Below are 25,643 nucleotides of genomic sequence, written 5' to 3'. Positions count from 1 at the left end.
TGATATTCTGCCCAGAGCAGTGCTGAGCACAGTGCCTGCTGGCCTAAAATAGAGGCATTGCTCAGCCCACAGCCACCGTCCAGACACGAGGAGGAAACACTGTGGAAAAACTGACTGCTGTTTGTGATGCAGAGCAGCCTCCAGGGTTGAAGGATGAGTGATTTGGCAGCGTGGAACCATTTCCTTGCTCATGAGTGGTGATGAATATGAAGGATCCTGGAAGTCATGCCCAGGAGCCTTTGGTGTATCTCTTGTACCCCAGACAGGAACAACTCCACCTTGCTGCCTTATTTGCTTGTTGGTTTGCTTGGTGCAAACCTTCCAGAGGTGCAGACTGACAATGACTGTGGAGCTCAACAAAAGCCTCAGGAGGCCAACATACATTTCAAGCCATAACCATTGATGCCTCAAGCTCCCCACACTGTTCCGCTGAAACATGTGGGCTAGGCCTAGGGTACAGGAAATCAGATCCATAGCTGGAGTACAGCAGCAAACATCCAGAACTGAGAACCTCAGCTATGCTCCCATATCAGTGTCTAACTTCCTCTGGTGTTATGGGAAAAATCCACATCCAGTATGATGTACTTTAGTGAACCACAGTGTCGGAAGCTTGGTCAGTGCTTCTAAACCATGTAGCAGTTCTTGCAAAAAACCCAGGATGTTGACCACATGACTGTGTTTACACAGAGTACAGCCTTTAGAAAAAGAAATGGAGGAGATTAAAGTGACTGTGGAGCCAGCTGGAGCAGATAGGGGAAGAGTTTTCTTTGTGGAAATTAATGAAGAAGAAACTGAGGCAGCTGCTGCTACAGGGGTGACCAAAAGAATGCTTTGCCTCCATAATTCCTTATGAGTTCAGCTGTATTTCATCTGTTCCTCTTGTTGATCACACACAGTCCAAGCAAGAATGTTCTCTACTTTGGCCAATGTTGTTCCCCCTAAGGGTAGAGCAGGCTCTGCTTCTTTCTGCACAAAGAGAGCACAATACTGTGGTAGAAAGGAGTAAGGCATAAAGAACATGTTGCTATCAAGTGCCACTGACATTTCCTGATATCTATATTCTTGAACACAAGAAAAAACACCACATTGCTTCAACAAGACAACTGGAAAAATTATAATGGGCCCTTCCTGTTTAGAGCTCTTCTCAAACCAGTGAACACACTCAATGGAGTTTATTTCATTCTTATTTCACTCTTAGCCACGAAAACTCCCATTGTAGTGGGGTTGTCTAAAGAGTTGGATGATGTGCTGTGTAAATCAGAAGTCCAGCATGATGCCTTTCCTCCTCAGCCACATGACAAGGCTGATGGTGGGGCCCACACTCAGGAGGTGTCACAGGCCTCTGTCCCCAGCCACCAGGTCCCAAGCCAGAGACAGCTCAGTGCTGAATCCCCCACTTTCCTGCCACATGACTCCAGTAACCCCATTTCCAGTGCCTAAACACCACCATGAGGGAAGGCTCTTGGCTGCCATGAAGGCAGTGAAACCCACAGGTCATGTTCATGTCCTGAGGAGTCTCCATACAGATGTTGGGCATGGAGATAAGTAAAGATTTGTCCCACACTCTTCTCCTCAGATACTCTCTCCAGGCCTTCCCTTTGGAAGCAGTAAAGTGTGGCAGCAATAAAAGTATTCAAAGTATTTAATTGGTATGGCCTTTTGAACCTTGATTTGAAGGTTGCCTTAGGCACTCAATGCTTTTGAACATCTGCCGTGTCTTGTCTCTTGCCTGTTGCATTTTGTCCATGAACTACAAGCACAGTAGGTGTAATTTACTACTACCAAGAACTTGAATGTCTTTCACCTTCATTTCTCTGACCTGTCATTCTGAAAATAACAATGAATGCAAAAGGTAGGGTTTATTTGGTATCACCATGAAACTTTCTAAGAAAATTCTTCTCCAGTGCTCTGGTGTTTGTCATGTGCCTGAAAAACCGTGGTCCCTGGAGACCATGAAGTGTTTGGCCTTGGAGGAAGATTGTTCTCAGTCTATAATTTCTCACCCTGCCAGTTCTATGACCCTCTGCCTGATGAGTGGGAAACAATCTTACTGGAGAATACAGACGTGACTGATGAAGAGAAAGTATTTCTCCATCCATAATTCCATAATGGATGAAAGCCCCTCTAAAGTACCATAATAATTTCAGAATATATTAATGCAATTGTCTCATGTCTGCTTTGGGGTGCACTGAGGGTGACTGGGATGGAGCTGACTGTGCTCATAGCAGCCTATATGGTGGTCTTTTGGGATTTCTGGCTAAAGCAGTGTTGATATATTTTGGCCACTGCTGAACTGTACTGCAAAAGCAATTCGGGTCTAATTCTGGACTAATTCTGCCTACACATTTTTTTGCAATTATACAAAATGTGTTTATAAACTATTAAAACATCAGTGGTGGAGTTAGGATAGATTTACACTCATGTCTGAGAACAGAATTCAGTCCCAGTTCTCTAGCTGAGCAGGAAGAAAAAAGGGCCATCTTGAAGTCTCAGTTTAGAAATGAATACAGAGTTTTGTTTCTCCACGTAGCACAAAAGCAGACAAAGGGAGAATATATTTATGGGTACATCCTGTTTCTGGTTAACAAATACAGGAGGAAAAAATTAACCACGTCTTAAATATACAGTAAACTTCAGCTCTGTGCATGAAGATGTGGGAAGCTTTCCCAAATCTCAAATGAGAAAGCTTGCTGGCAGGGTCAGAGCTTTAAGTCACCTCAAAGGCATTTGATAGTGTTCCAGATCCTGTTTACCTCCCATGGCTTACTAGTAATGTTTACTTTGTACAAAAAAAAAGAGATTTAGGGAAAGGGCCAAATGGCATTTCCCCCACCAGCAACACTGGCTGTGTGTGCCTCTGTACCAGGGGATCTCTGTTCCACTGGCACACAGAGTTGTAAGGTTGTGTCATGATTTCTCACCCACCCTTAATGTCCCTTCATCAGCATGTTGTAGTTAGATACCTGCCTTCATCTGGAACAATGTGAGGCTCTTCTGTGTGTGAATTTCACTCAGGTGTCCCAGGCCAAACACCAAAGCTATTGAACGTCATGTTCTGTCAAGACATTCTTGTTTGCATCCAGCGCTTACTCAAGAACACAATAGCAGGGACTACTTTACATGTTCTGCATGAAGTAGTGGTTCTTGGAAGCATAATGCATTTAAGTCAAGTTTTCTTAAATATCTGTACAGTAAAAGTACCTTGCTTTAGGAAAGATGTTGGTAAGTGATGCTGGTCACAGGTTCCCCATTAGATTATACACAAATGTTTACAACCAGCCAGGATACAAGTACCTGGGAATCACAAGGTGATGTGTCTGGGTTACAGGCAGGCCAGAAGAGAAAAGGGCTGTCAAATTTTATCCAGGATAATATGAGAGCAAAAACTTTATGAATGGTAAAAATCAGTGGAATGGAGGGAAAGCAGAAATGTGAAGAGATATAGGGAACTTATTTTCAGGACAGTTCAGTAGTCCTTGGTTACCCCAGGCAGGTAGGAATTTGAATTGCAGAATGAAGAAATAATATATTGTACAAATTCCATGGCAGCATGTAGAAAACATAGCATTTATACATCTGTATTATTCTGTGGCCTGAAGAGGAAACTTTTTCAATGGAAACAAATTCTCTTTTCACACCTCAATGGGAGCTGAGTCACTTCACATTGGCTGAAAATTTACTCTGTGTTTTCAAATTATTAATCTGCCTGTTCTTCACAGTGCTTGGCAGCTTAGGAAGGGTATTTTCAAATCTCATTTTGTTTCAAAACTCAGTTACTAAAAAAAAATATGTGCACAATATTGGCAAACAAGCTCAATTTCCAGACCGATGATACATCTGACTTCACTAGCTGTAAGGACTGGCAAGAATTTCTGCACTAACATTTATGCAAATAATATATGACACTACCTAGCCACAGCATAATTTGACTAGCTATGGAAATCATACCACAAGGATTGTCACAGGAATGAGGAAGAAGAATTATTTTTAACATCCAGACTGATGGCCAAAAGCAGTACCTTTCTCCTCAGAATGGTGAAAATTATACAATGTGCTACAGGGCTGAGCAGCCCTGAAGGGTGTTTCAGGTTTCCAAGTCCATAATTTGGTAAAGTAGCTCTGTAGCTAACAATACCCACAGGTTTTGGATAGTGTGATTAGTGTAATGTTAAATTCCTGGTTATGAGTACAACTACAATAATTACATTTTATGGCCAGGGAGACACTCCCAAATACTATGTCTTGTACAAAGGATAAATTGAATAATAAGTATTTGAACAACTTAGCCAGTAGCACATATCAAAGTTTAAATATAATTGAATGCAACTGTTTTAATTTACAGTCAGGACCACTTAGGACAAAGTTGAGTTAAAACTTCAGGAATAAGGAAGAACAGAAATGCAACAGGGATTTAAAAACACTTTGTCCAGAAGCTTCAAAAACAGGTTGAACAAACACCTATCAACTGCAATCTAGATCTTTCATCCCACTAAGGGCAGCAGATGCACCAGGAATCTCAAAGATCCTTCCAGCCACATTTCTGTCATTTCTAACCAGAGTTAACAACAACAGTTCCATTGCATGAAAATATCTGTTGTCTTTTTCACTGCATAAGTAATATAGAAAAACAGCCTCTTTTTTAAAATGCAAAGGAAATTTCTTACTTTCTACTGCATCCCACAATGTTGAATGACAAGAGAAAGTATGTACCGAGGCAGAGCAAAGAGAGGAATACTTACAAACATTCTGTATCACACAGCTTTAAAAAATGCTGCACTTGCTATTAAAGAAAAGAAACCCGGCTTATAAAATGACTTAAATTGCCACAAAGAAATGATATCCAGAAATACTATAAATGAGATCACTCATAAAGCCTGAATCAGCATTATAAAACAGGGTCACCATGCAGAAATATTTATCTGTGTAGTCATATCACCTTACACTATGGAAGTCTGTTAAGGAGACACATGCACGCATCCCTGCCTACAAATGTAATTTCCTGTTAGTCAAAGCTTGTGAACAAGTGAGAAAGGGCGTGAGCAGTGAGGGTGCAACAGGCAGAACTGGCTGTATTGCTAGAGCTATTTTTGGATGCTGGTAAGTGAAACAAAGATGAAGACTATTTTGTGTCATGTCTAAGTTTCCCTGGGGAGTAAATGGGGTTTATTGCAATTGTGGAAAAGCTTCTGGTGCACAGAGAAGTTCAGTTGGAAAAATGACAGTGCTGGGCTCAGCTTTTCCCTGGCAAGTTGAATGACCAGCATGAGGCAACTGAGATCCCTGCAAAGTTCACACTCATCAATTCTTGCACCTTGTTGCCAGTAAATTCAGTAATGGAGAGTCAGCAGACAGCAGTGATATTTATAAGCTGACACTTGGTTTTCAATGCGTTCTTGACACATACAACCTGAAGATCACAGAAATGAATATCAGAATCTGCTCATGTGCTGGTTCCCAAATGAGCTGAGACCATCAGCAACATCTGAAGCATCTCCAGCTTCCTCAACTTCAAGAAATATGTTTTCTGCCATCTGTGGATCACCACAGATACTTTATCACCCTAATTGCTCTGATATATTGTATAAGACTTGTTATTTGTTGTAGCAGATGCCTGACAAACAGGGAGGGGACCCTCTTGGCCAGTGAAAATCAAAGGAGTCCTTGTTTTATTCTTGCTATTCAGCAACTCCACTTATCTAATGGTACCTTTACTCACAGGCAACCTCAGACAAATCAGATACTCTGTAATTACCACCTGAGCAGGGTGGTAGCAGAACATGCATTTTGTAAGATGAAAGGGGCAAGAAAAGCCTTTGCTGTCAAACTTGAGATCAGCCTCTGGTTCCTTGACAAGTATCTGCTTCCCTGCTACGTCCTGCAGACACTGACAGCAAGGGAAGCATATGGCTGCAAACAGTGAGGAAAAAGCCAAGGGAGAACTGGAGACATCCAAGTTTCTTGCATTCTCTTGAAGCAAAGAATAATCACAAGGAATATGCTGGTGGTCTGTTCTGCTTACAGAGTGAGTCACTGCTTCTTGCTGTGAGGTTGTGTTCTGCTGATTGACATCACAAGCTGGATCTTTGTTCCTTGCTTTGGCCTTCCTATGCTTATCTCATCCATGTAATCACCTTTGTGGTTTAAAAATCATGCAGAGAAGTCTTCATTCCCTTGGTCCTGGCTCCAGGGCCATCAGAAACATTAAAAAAATGTTGCTGGAAAGTGAAGTAAAATTTCACTTTCAGCCAAAATAACTGCAAACAGATAAACGGTGCTGGGCAAAACTTATCCCTAAGGATGTAGTGCTATTTGCAGTCTTATGTAAATGTATGGAATTTTAGGTGTAGAAAGCAGGTCAGTCTGCAATCCATTCCTCTGTGCCTTAAAGCAACTTTACTATGACAAACCTCTGACCACTAGCTAAAAGGGCAGAAATTTGGATTCTTGACAGAGTAGTTTAACTATCTGAAACAAATTCTGTCAGTGCCTTTGTACTTCCAGTGCTTTTACATCTTCATCTTCCTTTCCACATGGTGCATCTCAGCAATTACTTCTCTGTAACCTTTAGAAAAAGTCCTCCTGATATTTATCCTTTCCTTTTAGCAAGGTTTTCAATGGAAAGGAATAAAGAGAGTCTCCTGATTCTGAGACTACTGTGACCATCTTCAATCCTCATAGCTTTTCTCTGGCCTGAAATGAACCTCTGCATTATTCAAACAGCAAGAAGGGAGTCACAGATCTGGAAAATGCAGTGGAAGTCCTAGTCCAGCCCTCTGTTTAACAGCAGGATGAGCTGTAGCTTTGCCTTTCCCAGCAAGCATTTACATAGTGAGTCTCCTCAAAACCTACAATTCAGGAAATCCTTCAATCTGCTTGAACAAAAGTTCCTGGATTTCTCAGACATTCCCATTAAAAAACTATCTCTGTCTAAGCCACACTCTAACATACACTAAACTAACCTAGAAGAGAACAAAATAGCAAAGCAGGAGACTAGAACAACAGCAGAGAGTGTTCCTTTCTGGGAATAAAGGCCTCTCTAACTCCATTGTCTGTAATTTGTCCACTAACAAAAAAATTATTTGTGTGAAATAAATACCCACCAAATGGAAAAATGGAGCCATAGTTAACATTCAGATTAATTAAAAATGAATTAAGAACAGAACTACCTACAAAATCAGAGAAATAACAAACAATGTTGAAGAAACCTGGAGAAACCTGTTCATCTAAGAGAGTTAAAATTATTAGAAAACTAAGCAGGGGCTAAGAGAGTGGTGTATCCCTCTGTGAGCATATTAGATATCTTGAACTTTGCTTTAACAGATTCCTACACAGAAGAATGCATTTTAAGAGTACTTGTGGCTTTCAGCACATACCCATGTGCCCAAAGGCCATGAATTATTGTGCTTCAGGATTGCAATTTTCCATTCACTGTATTAATTTGGATTAAAAATTCCCAGTGTTCCTGAAAGACAAATACTTGGTTGTGTCTTGCTGTTCAAAAACCCTCTTATTTCTGTTCTGGGAGACACCTTGCTACACTGACTTAGAATAGTTACACCTTGTAGCTCCTACCTGTATACTTATCCCCTCATATTCCACAAAATTTTTCCTCCTTCCTGTGCCTAATGCCCAAAATAAGACTGCAGAGAACAGTCCATGACCACAAGAAGGGAACAGCATCTGCCCAGTTCTGCTCTGCAGCACCCTGTCGATGGCAATGCTGAGTGGTGGGGAATCCATTCAGTGCAGGTAGCTCGGGGTGCAGCTGCAGGCTGGGCTCTGGGTGGGAGCCCCAGGCAAGGGGCTGTGAAATGCCCACCCAGTGCAGAACAAAGGGCCCTGGGATCTGTGGCCTGGCCAGGGAACTGGACACTCAGAGATGCAGCAGGAGCCAAGGACCTTGGACTTTCCCACACTTAAGTTGTGAGCGTATAAAAGGTGTCCTTTTATCCAAGGTGTCCTTTCTTTGGGCTCCCTCCTTGGAGGCACCAGCTCGAGCTGATATTTTGTTATTGCACCATAATTAAATTATTTCAAGGATTGAGATGTCTGAGGCTCTGTGATGGTAAGGAAATCTGGTGTGACTGTGGGTGTGGGGGATGCAGCTGTGAAGTGGCCTTGATCCCAGCTTGGCTGGTGCAGATGTAACTGCTGGAGTGGCTCCTGGATGGTCAAACAGGGCTCAGCACTGAGGAACAGGCTCAGCAGGTGGGTTTTTAGGTGACTGTGTGGAGAGCAGCCAGAAACCAGGAAAGCAAGCCAGATGCTTCTTTGGGAAATTTTTTTGTCCCAGTGTTAAGCGAGTTAAACCAGACTGCATGGCTTTCATTGCCTCAGGCAAAATCTGTGCAGGTCTGACTCTCTTGTTCTCAGGGCTTGGATGAACAGTGTGTTTTTAATTTTTATTTCCTCCCAAGAAATAGCTATGGGAAAATTCAAACTGAATGGGAATTAAACCCCATGAGTACTTTATGACTGATAGGAAACTGCCTTCAGAGTTTCCTAAATACCAGAGAACCAGTATCTGGTTGGATTGATGTGTAAATACATCTTAGTAGTGATAACTAAGTACTTGTTGCAAAACAATGTTGTTAGTACTCATACAAATACTTGCCCACCCACACATCATATCAGCCTGAATGGGAAGAAAGTTAATTTCTCAGGAAAATAACACCAGAAATATACTACTTCTTATTATCAGGTTGCTCTGTCCCTGCTGCCTATGCCTTGCTGAAGCAATGTAAGACAATGATCAGGTAGGTGTCCTCAGAGACGCTGACAAAAATGAGGAGTAATGGGAAGTTCTGGGCTAAACTTAAGATTTAGTTTAGACCAGGACTAAATCAGTGGGCTGGTTATAGCAGTATAATTGCTTCTGCTACAAAACCTGTGTTGCATTCATTGGTGCCACTTCTGACATCAAAACACGACAAAATTCTTAGAATTTTTTTTTTACAGGTGAAAAACCACTTTGAAATTGCCTTTGTTTTTAGGAGTTTGCTTTCTTTTTTTATTACTACTTAGATTTATTTTTTTTACATCTTAGTATGCTTTTAAAACTGTGACTTCTTTCTGAACTCCTAGGGATATAGAAAAATTCAAGATTCCACCACAGATCCCCTAATTATACTAACTGGTTGCAACAGACAGGAATGTGATTCATCATGAGTGAAATTTATGCTGCCACTGGGAGTGGCAATGGTTTTATATCCCATTGCTCCAGAAGCTCTGTCAAGAAGCTCGAGTGTCCAGTTGACATCATCAGTACCGAGGAGAAGGTAAATATCTCAATGATCTTTAATACTAAATGACAGAACTAGGATCTAAGGATCAATATGTGCATTAGTAATATACCTCCTTTGCACATATATACCGCGTGTGACATATTTTGGGGAAGTGACAATGTTTTGGATTACATTAAAATGTATGGGCTGTGTAATGAATCTGTGCTTAACTTGTTCAGTGGTACTTCTAAACTTCTGCTTTCCAAGTGTGCTTCTAAAGAAGATTAAAATCATTTGCCACTTCTTCTGCATGACCCTTATAGGAGCATAGTCTTTCTATAGTGCTCTATCTTTCAAATGTTTATATGGATAATTTAATTCTTCTTGTGTAATAGGGGAAATATGCTTACTACATGTGTGGAGGAAATTATTCAGACTCGGTAAGAATCCAATCAAATGTGACTTAGAATAGTGGAACTTCTAAAAGACTGAACTTATGATCAGATGTTTCTACAACACTTCATGGATGCAGGCACTACATCTTTAATCTTTAAGTCTTTAATGAGAAAGAAACTCTGTTCTAGGTCTAAGATATGAAGAGTTTTGCAGAACATTCAAGATGATCTGCTTGTAATAATTGTGATTGTAACTGAAGGTTATCTGGGAAAAAGAGTTCAAGCCACAGGAAAAAGAGTTTAAGCTTCAGATAAAAAAACATGTCTGGAATTTTCTACTTATGCACAATGTGTTTCTGCTCAAAATCTTACTACGTGAGCCTGTGTCTTCTGCCAAACATTTGTTAAGCAACCAGCCTTAGAAGGACATGTATGTGAGGCACAGCTGAGTAATACATATAAAGTTTTTAGAGAGAAACAAAGAGTCAGATATGATCAAGGGTGTAATTAATAAGTACTATGCCTAGAGGACTGAAGGCACAAAGATTAGGATATAAATTGAGCTGGAAATTTGGTTAGGACAAAGTTAGGGCTAAGTGGCAAAGCCATAGCTATTACTTGAGCTGGAGAAGCAGCTCAACTCAGAATACTATTTCTGTAAATGTGTTTCTTCTGCTATTAAGGGTGCTGGTTTTCAGATTCACTGTGAAATCCCAAATGTAATGAACAGGGGATTTCCATAAAGTACTGAATAATTCAGCCAAGCTATTGCAAAAAACCTTACCAGGGCATTTAAACATAGCAGGTGTAAAGATGAGAAACCTAAGTTGTTTTTACCCTTGTTTCAGGTGATCACAGTGCCACAATGTGCTCTCTCAGTGCAGCCAATGCCAAGTTCTGTCTTGACTTTTTCAGAGAGCTGAACAAAAGAAAAAGAAATGAAAACATCTTTTTCTCCCCAATAAGTCTGTCAGCTGCCTTTGGAATGGTTGTCCTCGGAGCCAGGGGCAGCACACTCGAGCAGATTGAGAAGGTAGGGCTTTGTTCTGGCAGAGGCTTGATTGTACCATCTGATAAAGTTCCTAAACATCCACATCCAAAGAGCTGATGCACACAGAAAGCCCTTTTAAAAATACATTATGCAGTTCCTAATACCAAACTTCTTTATACTACACATTATTATTGAATTGACTGTTCAATGAATACATCAGTGCTAAAGAAAGCATTTTGGAGGTATCCCTGCACTCTCAGAGCTCAGAAGAGTTCCCTACCTTTAATGTGGTTTTTTGCCTTCTCTGGACACCCAAAGCCTCCTTGCTCACATAGAAAGATTTCAAAGATTTCATGCACTCACCATCTCCTAAAACTATTTATTCACTTGCAAGGATTTTATGGTAAAGAGCAAAGAGGCCTTTACGCAGGGCCTGAGTCTGGCTGTGTTTTGAGATAGGCTTGCAACACTGCTTTAGCTTTGAAGTACCTTCACTCACCTGCATTCACCCAACATTTACATTGCAGGTCTTTCATTTCAGAGAAGTTTTGAGCAGTACGAGACAGGAAAACAGATACCCTTCTGAGCAGGTAAGACACAATTGCAGCTCTGAGCTGAACCAACTGGAGCCAGTTTGTCAGCCTTTTCCCTTGAAGACAATCACTTAATCAGAATGCACAGCAGGGCTGATCAGCCTCTCCATCTAGATTTGCTGACCTGCTTATTACTGTTTCTTTATTAGTTATTTTAGGGGCCTTGTGAGATCACACATTTCAACAGCTGAGCCTTCTCATTATGGGTTTCTAACCAAAACAGCAGTGCCAATCTAAAATGTGATAAATGCTTCAATTGCCACCTGCAAAGGTTTGCCTAGAGAGCATGCCAAAGGCACCTTGGAGCTTGCTTCTCCCAGTCTCTAAGCCAGCAGCCTTTTGCTTAGTGTGCACAAAGACATCAGTGTAGGGTACAGCGTGGTTTGGAGGTGAGGAGCAAGAAGGGGACTTGTTTTGTCATTCTGTATGTGTGGCACAGGGGGAATAGGAGGTGGTGTCCTGATGCATTTATTCCAGTGCCTGAGTCAGCTGGGTGGAGTAGGGTTTCTCATGCAAAGAGAGGCTGCAATTCACCCTCAGGTCCAACTTTGCATAGGACAGCTCAAGCTTACCATAAAACATCTGTTTTCCTGTTTAAGTGTGAAGAAGATGAAGGAGTCCATTCCCAGTTCCAGGCCCTGTTGGCTGAAGTCAGTGAACCTGGACCAGGCTGTTGTCTCACCATTGCCAACAGGCTCTTTGGAGAAATTACTTACCCATTCTTTCAGGTAAGGGACTGTGGTCTCCCTTGTAACAGTTCCTAGGTGCGGGGAGCTCAGCAGAATGTTTTCCATCATGAAGCACAAAGGGACATATGCCTTTTTTACCAATTTCTTTCTTGCTGATCTACTACATGGAACTATCCTGAAGCCATGAAATTATCTATCTTATAAAAATGATCCCATTGCAATAAACTTCTGCAATTTGTACTTTCCAGCAATACTTGGATTCCACAAAGAAATTCTATCGAGCAGAACTGGAACCAGTAAATTTTAAATACACTGAAGAAGAAGTCAGAGACAAAATTAACTTCTGGGTTGAAAATGAAACAAAAGGTAAAGAAAAAATGTGCAGGTTTTTTGGTTTGCAATTGAACCACCTATGAATTTTTTCCAAAGATAGCAAGATTTTTATATATTAAACATCTGCATTAATTTTTTCTTTTCAATAGGAAATAAATGTAGTAAGTGGAACAAAACTGCCTTGAGTTCCTTGGTTCCAAAGCTGTACATAAATATTTGTCATTTCTCTGACAGCATTATACCACTTGCCAATTTAAAAGAAATAACTATGAATAGTCAAAGCTTACCGGATCAAAGTAATAATTCGTCTTAATTCATTATTTTTAAAGGTAAAATCAAAGACCTTTTTGCTGCTGGTTTTATTGATCCCTCTACTGTACTTGTCCTGGTCAATGCTATATATTTTAAAGGAAAATGGGCAGTAGAATTTAAGAAAGAAGACACTAAGGAAGCATATTTCCACCTGAACAAGGTACAGTATGGGCAGGAACTGAAGCTGCTGGTGGATGGAGGTCAGATGTCTGTCTCCTGTAATAACAGATGGGGGCTTTTCTCCTCTCTGTTATCCCTAGACGAAACAGTGGCCTTAAGTGAGAACAACAGAAGACTGTATTTATCTCTGTTTTCCTAACCAAATATGTAAATGTTTGAACCAATTCACATCAGAAGTTCTTGTGCAGCTGAGATCCTTGTTGGACCAGTTCCACTGAGCACATGCACTAACTTTGTTGGGGATTTTGCAACTAAGGGCGCTATTTCAAAAATAGTCAGCTCTTGAGATTGAAAAAGAGGATTCTGCTTCTCTGCTACTATTTATGAACAGAACAGTGTGTGCTTTCAGGGAAAAAGTATTAAAGACAAATTATCTCAGGGGAATGTATACATTATTCATGAAGAATTTAATTTATGGTTGCAGAAGATGTATCAGTTTCCTCATCTGACACAGCAGAAAAAAAAAGATGTAATGAGGAAGTTGTGAGTAAAGTAATTTGGCACCATTATAAAGGGAAATGTAGTTTTTATGTTTCTAAAATGGATAACTTCCTTGGGACTACAGTTGAGAGGAACATATCAATGCTACAAGTATATTAAAGCCATGACCAGTTTAAATAATGCTTTTGAGCTGAACTCTTAGCTCAGGGCTGAAACCAATTAAAACCAGGATGATACTTTCTGTATTTTCCATTTAATATGTTTCATGTGTTCCAGAATGAGAGAAGGAAAGTGCAGATGATGTTTCAAGAAGGATATTTTAACATGGCCATCATAGAGGAACTGAAAACAAAAGTCCTAGAGCTCCAATACTTCAATAATGAACTGAGCATGTTCATTCTTCTTCCTGAAGATGACTGTGAGGACTTTACTGGCCTAGAACAGGTAACACTTCATTTTCTCTCTAGTGACATATCTAGAGAGCAATGCTTTAGCATTGCTCCAGTGTGGTCAGAAGACAAGTGGGAAAAACTGAACTTCCTTTCCTAGCATTGATTATGGTGCCACTCATTGCTCCCAATACCACCTTACAGCTTGAATGCGCCCTCACCTATGAAAAACTGGCAGAATGGACCAGCTCGTCTACAATGCAACCGCTGAGAGTGAAGGTGTACCTGCCCCAGTTCAAGATGGAGGAAAGTTATGTTCTCAACAACACTCTCCAGGAGATGGGAGTACTGAATGTTTTTGACTGGGGAAAAGCTGATTTGTCGGGAATCTCTATGAAAGATGGCTTGGTTGTGTCCAAGGCCATCCAGAAGACAATTGTGGAAGTCAATGAAGAGGGCACTGAGGCAGGTTGTTCCATGGGGCTCCTTGCAATGCCTCTATGCTGCCCAGAAACTTCTGAGTTCAGAGCTGACCGTCCATTCCTCTTCTTCATCAGACACAACCAAACCAACACCATTCTCTTCTTTGGAAGATATTCCTCTCCTTAAGTGGAGGTTATATTGGAAATTAGATCATTCTCCCCACTTATATTCCAACTGGCAAGCAATAAGGATAAAAGACAAAACAAAAGACATTTTTCTAGACTTTATCCTAAAGTCTGGTTTGCTTTAAATAAAAAGACTATCTGAGAAGACTCAAATTAAAGATAAAACCCTAAACCCCATGAATCTTAGGCATATTTTACTTTTAGGAGGCCTCATGAAAATGACATCTACCTTAAAATACACTATGAGGTATTTGCCAAAAAGCTGTAGTCCTCTAGAGATATTTGCAAAGAAAATTTTACTTCGAGCTTTTCCTAATGCAGTAGGGATCCAACAAACACATGAGTTTAGTGCCCTGAAGATAAGTGATGCCTTCTCTCACATGAAGTAGAGAGGAGGATAGGGATCTGCATTAAAAGCATAACCTCGGGTACTTGGTCTCTTTTAGCCTTACCTACCTAAGGTCTCAAGGAAAATACCACTTTATAGGGGAGCATCACGATATTCCCCTGAAGCCTCCTATTAAATACTGACTGGGGGCAGTGTTTCAAATTGGAGCTCTCAGGGTTTATTCTCAGAGAGCAGAGAAGACAGAGGATTTTCTGGTGTAATTTTGCTTGCTTTCAAGAAGGGCAGACTAATTTTTTGGTGAAAAATCCTGTATATGTGGCCAAGTTCTCCAACTTCCTCATAAGCTCCCACATAACAAAACCAGGCTTTCAGAATAATGGAACAATTTTCTGACAAGGCCTGCTCTGTGATGGCTGGGAATGAGACACTTTATTTATTCCCACATTAAACTTTGAGTAGTGATCAGCCATTCTCACTTTTAAGAACCAGCTCTGTTTGGGCCTCAGGTAGCATGAGTTTCTTGTTCCGGCTATTTTGTAAATCATTAACATAAAAAAATTTGATGGTTTTTAAATGGGTAGTCTGTGTTTATTATTTATTATTATTACTACTATTTATCATGATAAACCCACTGCAAATGCAATAGTAAATGTTGTAATCTGCAGTATTAAGTAAACAGAGGAATAGTCTAATATAGTAAGTAAAAATAATGGTAATCCTTTCCAAAAATGTAAATGACACTGAAGTCTAACTCCCACTTTTAAATATTCCCGATGCTGAGTTTAGGCACAGGACAATTCAACATTAGGGTACATAAACTCTGAACCTTCTCCTTCTTTTACATGACCACTATTAGTTGCCTGACTTGGGGGTCAGCAGTTCTCTGGGAAGCAAATCAAGAGGAAAATTTCTGGTAAAGCTAATTTTCTTGCTTATGATCTAGTTCCCTAAACCACCTCCTGGATGTTGTGGAGTTGGTGGTGGGAAGCAATAGCACAGGGTCTGGCAAAGGGAGTAGCCTGCCCAGTCTGGCAGAAGGTAATGTCCAAAATCCACAGACACATGAAGAATACTTGCTTTTATGGGAAAAATATTCCAGCCTTTGATGACTCACTTCTCCTTCCCCTGTTACTCACTGATGGGAAGAAGGTAAACACTGGGAGCATACTGGTACCATTGTAGAACTGATGATTCAAAGGGCTCTTCCAAATGCTGAGATATGCAGGAAAAATTGCAGTAAATTACAGTACTCAACACAAATTGAAATGCTGAATAAAGCAGATCCATTATAGTGTGGAGATACTTCATATGGCTGCAACTGCAGTATGAAATACAGCCTGAAATAGTAAAATTACCTGTAGAGACACAGTTTTCATACCAATTAGCTGGTAAGAGAACACAAAACACAGGCTGTTAGCTCTTTGATAAATATTCAAAAAACAGCTATATATGTTTTTCAATAACTGCCATTGGAATTCTGTGTATATCTTGTTTGTCTCAAATTAAAATTACTTAGGTTAAAAGAAAAAAAGGGAAATGAACAGTATTAAAATATATTAGCTTGCACAATCAGGCCTATATGTTTTGAGATAAAATGTAAAAGAAAAAGCATTAAAGTGATAAAGGCAAGTGCTTTAACATATTATCCCAAAAAGCACAAGTCTTACAACAGGAATTTTGTATTTGACCAGAGGAGAAGGTCTGGCTGAAACAAGGAAGTCAGTTTACTACATCAGAAGTAACTTTGTATTGTAATTAAAAAACCCAAAACCAAAAACTTACTTCAGGGATATCTAGATAATTCAGAACCTGCAACAAAATACAGTATAAATTATAATTTAAAAATCCCTTCTCTTCTCCTTATGCAATCTTTTTTCTTCATTGCCATTTTAATCTACAAAACATGAAAAAAAATGTGGTGAAAAACACCAGAAGCTGGAAAGTAGTCTCCTGCTGCTAGTGTAGTGGCAGCACCTCCTACTGTGGAGGGCAGTGCTCCCACAAAATCATGGATGTTTACTTAAAAATAGAAGGTAAACCCTCCACTCTGGCAGCAAATGCTTCTCCTGTGGGAAACTGTAGTTTGTAAAAGTTCAATGCCAAGCAATAGAGGTCGCAGAACAGAGAAAAGCTGGAAACTCCAAATGGTGCCTGGAGCAGACATAGCCCTGAAGGGCATTCCACTGCCTCCTCCCCAGGGAGGACATGCTCCATGCCAAGTGTTGACCCACACCAGCACACATGACAGCCTACAAAATTGTAGACTGGCAAAAAGCCAAGCAAAAGATGTCTAATAGTATTTGCATGAGGATCCATGGAAAGGTAACACATGTTTGTCCCACAATAGAAAGATCTGTGGCTTCCCACAGTCTGATTACCGAGTAACTCCTTACATATTTACATTTCCACTGAACTTTATTCTCTCTGATGGTTGCAGTTCTCCTCAGTTTTCTCTGAAACCGTGCTTTCCTTTAAACGGTTTCTTAGTACGATGTATAGCATAATTTTATTGTGTCTTCAACTGGTTTTATAGTAGGAAGTCCTGGTTCCTTATGGTCTCAGTCAGAAAGGCACTCAGGTACAGTACAGTGGACACAGTATGTGTCATACAGAAAGACAGGCCATCCGAAAGCACAAGCAAACATTACCCTCAAATACTGTTCAGTAGTTCCTGAGCAACCAGAAGAAATTGCATGTGAAAATAAGAACAGAGAAACATTGGAAAGAGCTGCTTTCCCAGCTCCTTCGTCTCCTTGTTTATGCCAGCATCAGAGGAAAGCTCCTTCTTATCTTCAGATTTTCCCATCCTCATTGCTGCTATAATATCCTCATTCTGAATGGGGAAACTAAAACCCACTCCAATTATCAGGCTCTGCACATACATCCCTGCATTTCAGCAAGGTAAAGAACACTGTTAAGGATAAAGCAGCTCCCTTTCCTTTTCACAGAGGGTGCACTTAATGCTGTATGCCCTGTGACTTAACATACACAAATTTGGGTTTCTATTATCCACCCCTACGGCCTTTGCAGATGCCAGATTTGTTTCTTTACTGCTCATCAAGTCCATTATTTAATAAAGAGTAATAGCTTGTTACAATTGAATTATATTTTATATTGTGCATTATGGTTGTGTGACAGACCATGAATGTTCCTGCTGACAGATCCTGTAGTTTATTCACCTGCCATAGTTACAAGGTATGGAAGATCTATGGGAATGGCCTGTGCAAGCACCATGGGCCTTGTTGCCATGACCTGCACAGAATGAAAATTAAAAGCTGACTCTTAGTCATTCTTTAAATACCACTGGCTAGTTTAAATAAATTTCTGAATATCTGAATACTCTGGGGTCAGGCTTACAGCCCAGGTATATGTAATTCCTGACCATTCCTCAAATCTTTTCCTCTTCCATGCCCATCTTCAGGCCCTTAAGTCATCTCATCATTGTTGCTCTAAATGTTTTCATCAAAATGAGGTTTTAGCAAAATGTGCTTTCTCCTCATAGCCTTTCTCTCCTCTTCCTGCACACCTATGCTGTAGACCCTCACAGTTTGGCCTCAGGTAAAATACTGTAGCCTCACCTAGGCAGAGAAATTGATGTGGCTGTGTTTTGAACAAGTACAAGCCATACACCACATCAGTCTGCACTCCAGGAATATATTTCTGCAATATGTCAGACCAAAAACCTTTCAGTCTTGAAAACTAAACAGAAAGTTTTAAGTTTGTTCTAACATGGAAAAAAAAATCAATTTCAAACCCCTCTCAATAGAATTACCATCCAGCAGCTGGCTTTACTTGGGATTACATTATTTTGGCAATGTCAGATGGCCACTGTTCTGGAGGAACTTCCCTCTGTTCCACTGCACAGATGTTGTAGAGAGCTGGTGCATGTCTACCAGACCTTCAGCAGTTAGCCCAGCATCCACCTTTCCCTTCATGACTGGTGGGAGTGCTGTGTTAGAGTGCTTTTGACACTGAGAGTGCCTCACCTCTGAGGAGAAGAGCAGGTTACAGCAAAAGCTTAAATAATTCAGTTTTAAATCAGGTTTTATTTAATAAATAAAGTTGACTGGCTGCAGATAGAATACCAGCTTTACCTAGGCCTGCTCAATGTTTCAAGGTGCAATGAATCATGACAAAAGGCAGTGTTTGAAGATGACTCCTTGAAGGCAACAGTGGGAGTGTCTCAAAATTGTGCTCTATATATCACCAAGAGCTCAGGGAGCTGTTTAGCTTCAGCTGGGCAAGCTGGATTATTACATGCTTCTTTGAACTTTGTGGGGTAAGTATTTCTCCAAGAAAATGTAATTTCTAATTTGTATTCTTTAGGATGAAAAAAAAATATGTTTAAGAACCTTAAGGTAAGTATAAGACAGGTACGTAAAAAGAGAGAATATACAGTAATTTTGCCTTGCCTTCTCATTATATCTTATACTGTTTGACTGTCAAATACTTTTCTGTGTGCAAAATATGTGGCTTGTGCACCACAGCATTGAATAGAAAAAGTTCTTTTTCATTTAAAACCTGTTGTCACATTAAAACTATCCATTTATAATTCTAATAATTGAGAATAAAGGTATTTCTCTTTTCTCAATCTCACTCCCTGACAAAACCCATATATTTTATATATATATTTATATATGTGTAGATACATATATATATACATGACTGTGCTAAAAGGCATCAGCAGTGATTAAATGTCTGAAACAGGACAACAGGAGAACCCTAAATTTATTTGTCAGCATACAAGTAGCTGTCTTACAGCTCATATTATTGCTATAAACTGCAGAAAAGCAATCTCCAAATTTATGGCTGGTTGTACTAAGCAACAGTGAGAAGTACACAAAAAGTGTATTGAGTGATTAAATTTGATTTAAAGATCGAGAACAGCCCCAGAAGAAATGAAATATTATGTTTGCATTGTCTCAAACACCATTCAGAGCCCTCTGAATGGCCACAGGGAAACTCATTCAATGTTATATTTATCATATAGAAGGGTGGATGAAATTTGCTATTTCCTAAAAGGCAAGTACAAGGTACTGTCTTGCTGAGAGGATCTTGTTGAAAGAAAACAAAGGTGTTTGTATGTGAATGGATTGGGAGTTACAATATTTCAAATGATCACAGAATTTGTAGGCTTCACATCATTCACTGGTTCAGCATCACAAAACCAGCAATGAACTGGCAGTTTCTGGGCTATTGGCAATGATCTTTAAAACAAGCACTACATCTTGTGACCATAAAGTGATGTTTCTGTTTGCTTTAGGAAACACTGATATCACAATGGGCTCCATCAGTGCAGCAAATGCAGAATTTTGTTTTGATGTATTCAAAGAGGTGAAACTTCACCACCCCAATGACAACATCTTTTATTGCCCCCTGAGCATGATTGCAGCCTTGGCCATGGTCTATCTGGGAGCAAGAAATAACACTGAGTATCAGATGGAGAAGGTAAGTTACATAAATGGGTACAAACTCTCTTTGATCCCATTCAAAGAGGCAGCAGAGTATCCATTTATACCTTCCAAACCTGCCTAGTAAAAAAATGGCTTTCCAAACTCTGGAGTTTTTCGGTTATTGCATTTCCCCAATGAAGGGCAAGAACAACCTTTGGTTTTCATTAAGAAAGCAGTTTTGGAGGATGGTTAAGGCAGGTCTCTTGCTTCAGCTTATACTATCTCAGACACCTGATTCCTTCCAGGTGGAAAGGACAACTTGAAACACAAAAGATGAAACATTTGGAAAACAAGATTCATCGTTATAAATACAATGCTGTAAGGCTGTAGATGATTTATGGACAATGCCATTAACTGGAAAAGACAGGATCTAAGCTGAAGATCACAATCACAAATTCTCAGTTCAGTGCCTGGTTTAAAGCTCACATGAAATTTCTCAGCTCATCCTTGTGCTAATCAGACTCAGTTAGTGAAAACCTACTTAGCACAAATATCAGTGACTGACAGTGGACTTCATATACCTAATTTCTACTTTCAATTGCAGGTTCTTCACTTTGACAAAATTGCAGGACTTGGAAGTACCCAGACCAGGGTACAGAAACCTAAGGTACATTGATTTCTCTTTCACATCCTTTTCCTGTGAATAGACTGTTCTGATTGTGCTTTTAGTAGTTTCAACACCTTGCCAAACCTTTGCTAATTCTCCTAATTTAAGAGATGTAAGTTAAAAAAAATTACAGCAAACCACCAAAGCCCAAAGAACAACAGCAACAAAATAAATGCCAAGCAAACAACCACCAATGAAAACAAACAAACAAAAACCACCCAAAATGAACAAAAACAACCCCCAAAACACCACCAGAAAAAGAAGACAGGCTGCACATATTGCAAGTGACAGGACAGGATAGGATGCTTTGGGCACCAGGATACACTTTGGTGTAAATGGACTCCACACCTCCAAGTACTGCTGGCCTACAGCCCTTGAAAGGGTCTCAGTACCTGAAGCCAGGGTACAGTAGGCAGACTTGCAGCTGAGAGTCCAAAGCAGGACAGCAGAAAAGAGCCCAGAATCCCCAAAGGATGGAAAGTAACCACACTCTTACAAAGCTACAGGGACTTTTCCAGCCTCCAATTCCCACTGCTATCCCAAGAGAACCATGAGGGGTCCCAGTACCTTGCTTGATACCTGTATGCTTCTTATGCTTCTGGCCATGTTAATCTGCTCCCTCTGTAAAGATGACAAAAGCCACAGAGCCTGGTGTATCCCCATTTACTTGGGATCCATAACACAAGGTGGAACTTAAAAAAAGATGAGACCTTTTTTTTTTTTTAAACCAAAGGCAGTATCTAAAGCTAGGGCATTTAGGGACTCAGTAAGCATTTAGAAAGGAGCTGTTCAACACAATTATTCTCAAAAAATACAGTCCCACCTACTGTTTATCATTGTGCAGTTTTCTTACATGCTTTTAGCCTGTGTCACCATTCCTGGAACTAGAGGTGATTCATTTTTTCACTGTATAACAAAACACTTCCTGACTCCCTTGCCATCTAGCTCTCTTCTTCCATCTGCAGCTTCTACAAAACAATGCCATGAAAATGCAAGGAGTGCCTGGGATTTAGAGGATTTGTACCTATGAAAAGTCACCAATTTCAATAATTAACCTCTAGAATGAGTGGCATAATAGGCTGTGAATGAATTATATATCATTAGCTGCTTATACTAAACATCCCTCCCATGGAACTCTTAGATTCTATTACATGTTCATTTGCAAATGTTCAAACACTGTGTGTTTTCCCATGTTATTTGTACCTTATAAATAATCCTCTTTCTCATAAAATAACCTAACAAATGTACTTTTCTGTCTCCTTATCAACAACTCAGTGTGGCAAGTCTGTGAATATCCACCTACTGTTTAAAGAAATTCTCTCTGATATCACTGCACCAGGAGCCAATTATTCACTGCACATTGCCAACAGACTCTATGCTGAAAAGACAAGTCAGATCCTACCAGTAAGTGATCTCTTGCTAAACCCTGTAAAATTCTCTAATCCAGGAGGACTGGCCAGAGTAGGTGACCAGTTTATCCAATAGTCCCTACTGGTGTGGATTTACATGCTTTTTTCCTTTGCCATGGCCCTGGCAACAGTCTAAAATGGAAAACAATTTGAGGCAAAAATATGGCCCTACTAAAAAAATGAATGGAGTAATAAACACAATTATTAGTAATGTAACTCCTTGATCTCCACTTGCTCCCACAAAGCATTTCATTTTGACTGGTTGTTGGAGTTTTTCTCAGAAAATAATTTGACTTTGGCATATTTCTTCACTTGAAAACTCACCTCAAAACCAAATTTTGAAAGTGTCAAAATCTTTCTTTCATATTTCCAAAGCAAAAGATACAAATATTCTAAATGAAGGGGACTTCTTATCTTTAAAAATAAGGAAAATGCTTTGAAAAAAGGAAGTGAACCTAAAGATGACAAAACACTCTATAATGAACCTAAAACCAGGGGGTTTGGATCAGACTTTCTTCCAGAAATTCTTAAATATTTTTAATATATGCTCTTAACTGGTTACATAGTAAAGATGTCAGATCTGAAATTGTCATAAAATTTTCATTGCCACAAAATAATTTTTCTGGTCCAGTTTTAGCAAATCCTTTCAGGAAGTAAGCAATGAGAACACCTTAACCATGATATCACTATAAAAATCTTATTACCCATATTTTATTTCACTTTTATATTGTTTCTAAAAAATTACTAGTTCACTGGCTACAATTAATTGGTGTCTTTACAGATTTACTTAAAATGTGTGAAGAAGCTGTACAGATCTGGTCTAGAAATGGTCAACTTCAAAACAGCATCAAATCAAGCCAGACAGCGCATTAATTCCTGGGTGAAAAATCAGACAAATGGTAAGTCTGACAAGACTATGAAATATACTTCTCTCTGACAACTGTATTTTAGCAATTTCTGAAAGGACTAAACATTAGAGGAGAAATTTCCTCTTCCTGTCCCCATTAGTGGATATTTTCTGTGGAAAGGGATGACTCTATTTCATCTGTGTGGCAGTGACAGTGTGTTTTAAATACATCTGGCAAAGACAGAGGTGCCATGATATGCACACTTAATATGCACATTTTATATGCACTCTTTTTGTATCTGGAGAGATTAACTCATGCAAGGTTTCTCCCAGCTTCTCTAGAATATTGGCAAATTTTTTACAAGGATGTGCTGGATAGGTAAGTGGGCTTCCAGGGGAGAAAGTAATGCATACTAAACTTATGATGGGAAATAAATGATTCAGAAGCTTGTGTGCATTTATTGTGTTGATGTGGGAGGAAAAACTTAGAGTGGATTGTGAGAAAAAAACATACTGAGAAAATCTGTGTTGGTTCTTCCCTCTCCCTTTCCTTATTTTCTATATAAATATTTATTTTTTCCCAAATGCTGGTTAGAAATGTTCCTGGGACTCTATAACACTCTTGAACCTACCTGTCTTCTTGCAGAAATGTCTGGCCAGTTGCCAGTCTTTCAGTGTATTATTAAATCATCCTCATGAAACTTAATTCAATGTGCAGACTTTTTGAGAAGGAAAAGTCAAGTGAAGGAGCAGTATATTGACTGACTTCTAAAACTATTGCTATGAAACTTACTACTCTGTGCCCTACTTTTTTCTTAAAGGACAGATCCAGGATTTCCTTGAACCAAGCTCTGTTAATCCTCAGACTGTGCTGATCCTTGTAAATGCCATTTACTTCAAAGGGAAATGGAAGACCCCTTTTAAAGAAGAACACACTGAGGAAGTGCCCTTCAATGTGACTGAGGTGGGGGGCACAGACACACTTTCTGGCCAGATGTGTATTTGTTATATTTACAGTTTTGTTGTCATTGGCTGGGTGATTTACCTGGGGCCTCACTGTCAGATTTATGACAGCTGTGTCTGACAGAACAAACCAGCAGATGAGACAAAAATGGAGACACAGCTCTTTTCCAAAGGCAGCATGGTTGAAGATTGAGTCCTGTCCTTTCAAAGGCCTTGGGCATTTGTCTGACCAAAGAAAAAGATTGCTCCCACATTGCATCATCTCACATTTTTGTTTTTGCAGCAAGAGAGCAGACCTGTGCAAATGATGTATCAGAACAGCACCTTCAGAGTGGGAAGAGTGGCTGAGGATAAAATCAAGGTCCTGGAGCTTCCATACACCAGTGGAGAGCTGAGCCTGTTGGTGCTGCTGCCTGATGACATCTCTGGCCTGGCACAGGTATGGCCCTGGCAGGGCGAGTAGAAGGGCTGTGACTTTAGTGAGGCTTGGCTGCTGTCAGACCTTTTGCTGCCCTTTGACATCCCAGCTGCCCACCCCATGGCTGTGTGCTGGGCTGGGAGGGGAGCACAAAATCTGCCAGGTGCTGAGGCAGAGCCTCTTAGGAGAGTCCTAAGGTAAATGAAGGTAAAGCGCTGCAGTGCTGCTGCAGCCCTGCAGAAGATGTACATATAAGGAATGTTATAAAATTACCCATCTGTACTCAAGAAAGGAGAAAAATCAATGCAGTATAAAATATATGAACAATGACTCATATTTCAGTAATATTTTTAAATTATACAATAGAGTTATTACAGATGTAGTAGAGTTTGCATTTGTTAAGTGCTACCAATTGTAGGTAAATTTTCATGGTCTTGTTTTTGCAGTCTTTCACATGCTGACTAATTTTCTAGGCTGTGAAACTGTTGGGTTGTGCCTCATGAGACACAAGATTACTTGGACAAAGGAGGATGTGTTAAGTTGGTAAAAATCTGAATAAAAGGAGAGTGACACAGGCAGTACTGGAGAGGCAATTAATAAAATAGCAGAAAGATGCCAATAGGACGAGCTTCAGGAACCATTCTGGTTGGGGTTTTACTTTTATGATAGCCTTGACAGACATGAATGGTAGGAAGAAGTTGGATTTGCATCCCACGTGTTTCATTCCCTGCCTCTCTTTGCAGCTTGAGAACAAAATCAGCTTTGAAAAACTTGCCAAGTGGACCAGTTCCAAGGTGATGGAAAAGAAGAGAGTAAAAGTGTACCTCCCACGCATGAAGATTGAGGAGAAATATAACCTCACATCTGTCCTGACTTCCTTGGGTATGACTGACCTGTTCAGCCCCTCAGCCAACCTCTCCGGCATCTCTGCAGCAGAGAGCTTGAGGGTATCTGAGGCCATCCATGAAGCATACATGGAAATCACTGAAGAGGGCACTGAGGAGGACACTGGCTCAGCAGATAGCACAGAAGACATCCAATATTCCTCTGAGTTTGAAGAGTTCAGGGCTGACCACCCATTCCTTTTCTTGATCAAACACAATCCAAGCAACCTGATCCTCTTCTTTGGTAGATATTGTTATCCCTAAAGAGAGAAGGGCTGGAAATAATGCTTGCCTACCCCTAAGAAACAGACCCCCTTTACTCTAGTATTGTAGTATAATCTCATCTCTTGAATATTTTCTGCATGTGGAAAGGCTACTCTAAGGTGTGCCCTTTCCTGAAGCTTCCATAGCAAAGACACACCTGCAGGTGAGGAAACAGCAATGTGTTTGCTCCTTTCCCTTCTCAGATTGGTTTAGTGTGGATTGAGTCAAGTAAAGAATAAGCCCTCAGAGAACAGAGGCTCTCACGTGATTTTCACTTGAGGAAGGAATTGCAGA

At 40.1% G+C, this 25,643-nt stretch overlaps 2 protein-coding genes across 2 annotated transcripts; both read left to right on the top strand.

Annotated features, from left to right (window-relative positions):
• Positions 1-10,484: 10,484 nt before the first annotated feature.
• LOC129134751 (leukocyte elastase inhibitor A-like) lies at positions 10,485-14,156 on the top strand. Its single transcript, XM_077181683.1, has 7 exons — positions 10,485-10,652; positions 11,138-11,200; positions 11,803-11,931; positions 12,141-12,258; positions 12,555-12,697; positions 13,435-13,602; positions 13,752-14,156. The coding sequence occupies exons 1-7, from the start codon at positions 10,485-10,487 to the stop codon at positions 14,154-14,156; spliced, it is 1,194 nt and encodes a 397-aa protein (XP_077037798.1).
• Positions 14,157-19,784: 5,628 nt separating this feature from the next.
• Positions 19,785-25,349, top strand: LOC129134762 (ovalbumin-like). Its single transcript, XM_054654423.2, has 7 exons — positions 19,785-19,952; positions 20,502-20,549; positions 21,840-21,968; positions 22,755-22,872; positions 23,642-23,784; positions 24,067-24,222; positions 24,945-25,349. The coding sequence occupies exons 1-7, from the start codon at positions 19,785-19,787 to the stop codon at positions 25,347-25,349; spliced, it is 1,167 nt and encodes a 388-aa protein (XP_054510398.2).
• The last annotated feature ends 294 nt before the right edge of the window (positions 25,350-25,643 follow it).

The sequence above is a fragment of the Agelaius phoeniceus genome, chromosome 1 (assembly GCF_051311805.1).
Source record: "Agelaius phoeniceus isolate bAgePho1 chromosome 1, bAgePho1.hap1, whole genome shotgun sequence".
Taxonomy (NCBI): Eukaryota; Metazoa; Chordata; class Aves; order Passeriformes; family Icteridae; genus Agelaius; species Agelaius phoeniceus.
The sequence above is the reverse complement of the archived record's forward strand: the minus strand, read 5'-3'. Positions and strand labels throughout refer to the sequence as shown.

Bases quoted from the DNA above. Each gene is read 5' to 3' on its own strand.
- LOC129134751 (XM_077181683.1), top strand. From the start codon at position 10,485: ATGTGCTCTCTCAGTGCAGCCAATGCCAAGTTCTGTCTTGACTTTTTC. The intron at 12,259-12,554 runs GTAAAGAAAAAA...TTATTTTTAAAG, and splicing joins GGTTGAAAATGAAACAAAAG to GTAAAATCAAAGACCTTTTT. The intron at 13,603-13,751 runs GTAACACTTCAT...ACCACCTTACAG, and splicing joins ACTTTACTGGCCTAGAACAG to CTTGAATGCGCCCTCACCTA.
- LOC129134762 (XM_054654423.2), top strand. From the start codon at position 19,785: ATGGGCTCCATCAGTGCAGCAAATGCAGAATTTTGTTTTGATGTATTC. The intron at 22,873-23,641 runs GTAAGTCTGACA...TTTTTCTTAAAG, and splicing joins GGTGAAAAATCAGACAAATG to GACAGATCCAGGATTTCCTT. The intron at 23,785-24,066 runs GTGGGGGGCACA...TTGTTTTTGCAG, and splicing joins TGCCCTTCAATGTGACTGAG to CAAGAGAGCAGACCTGTGCA.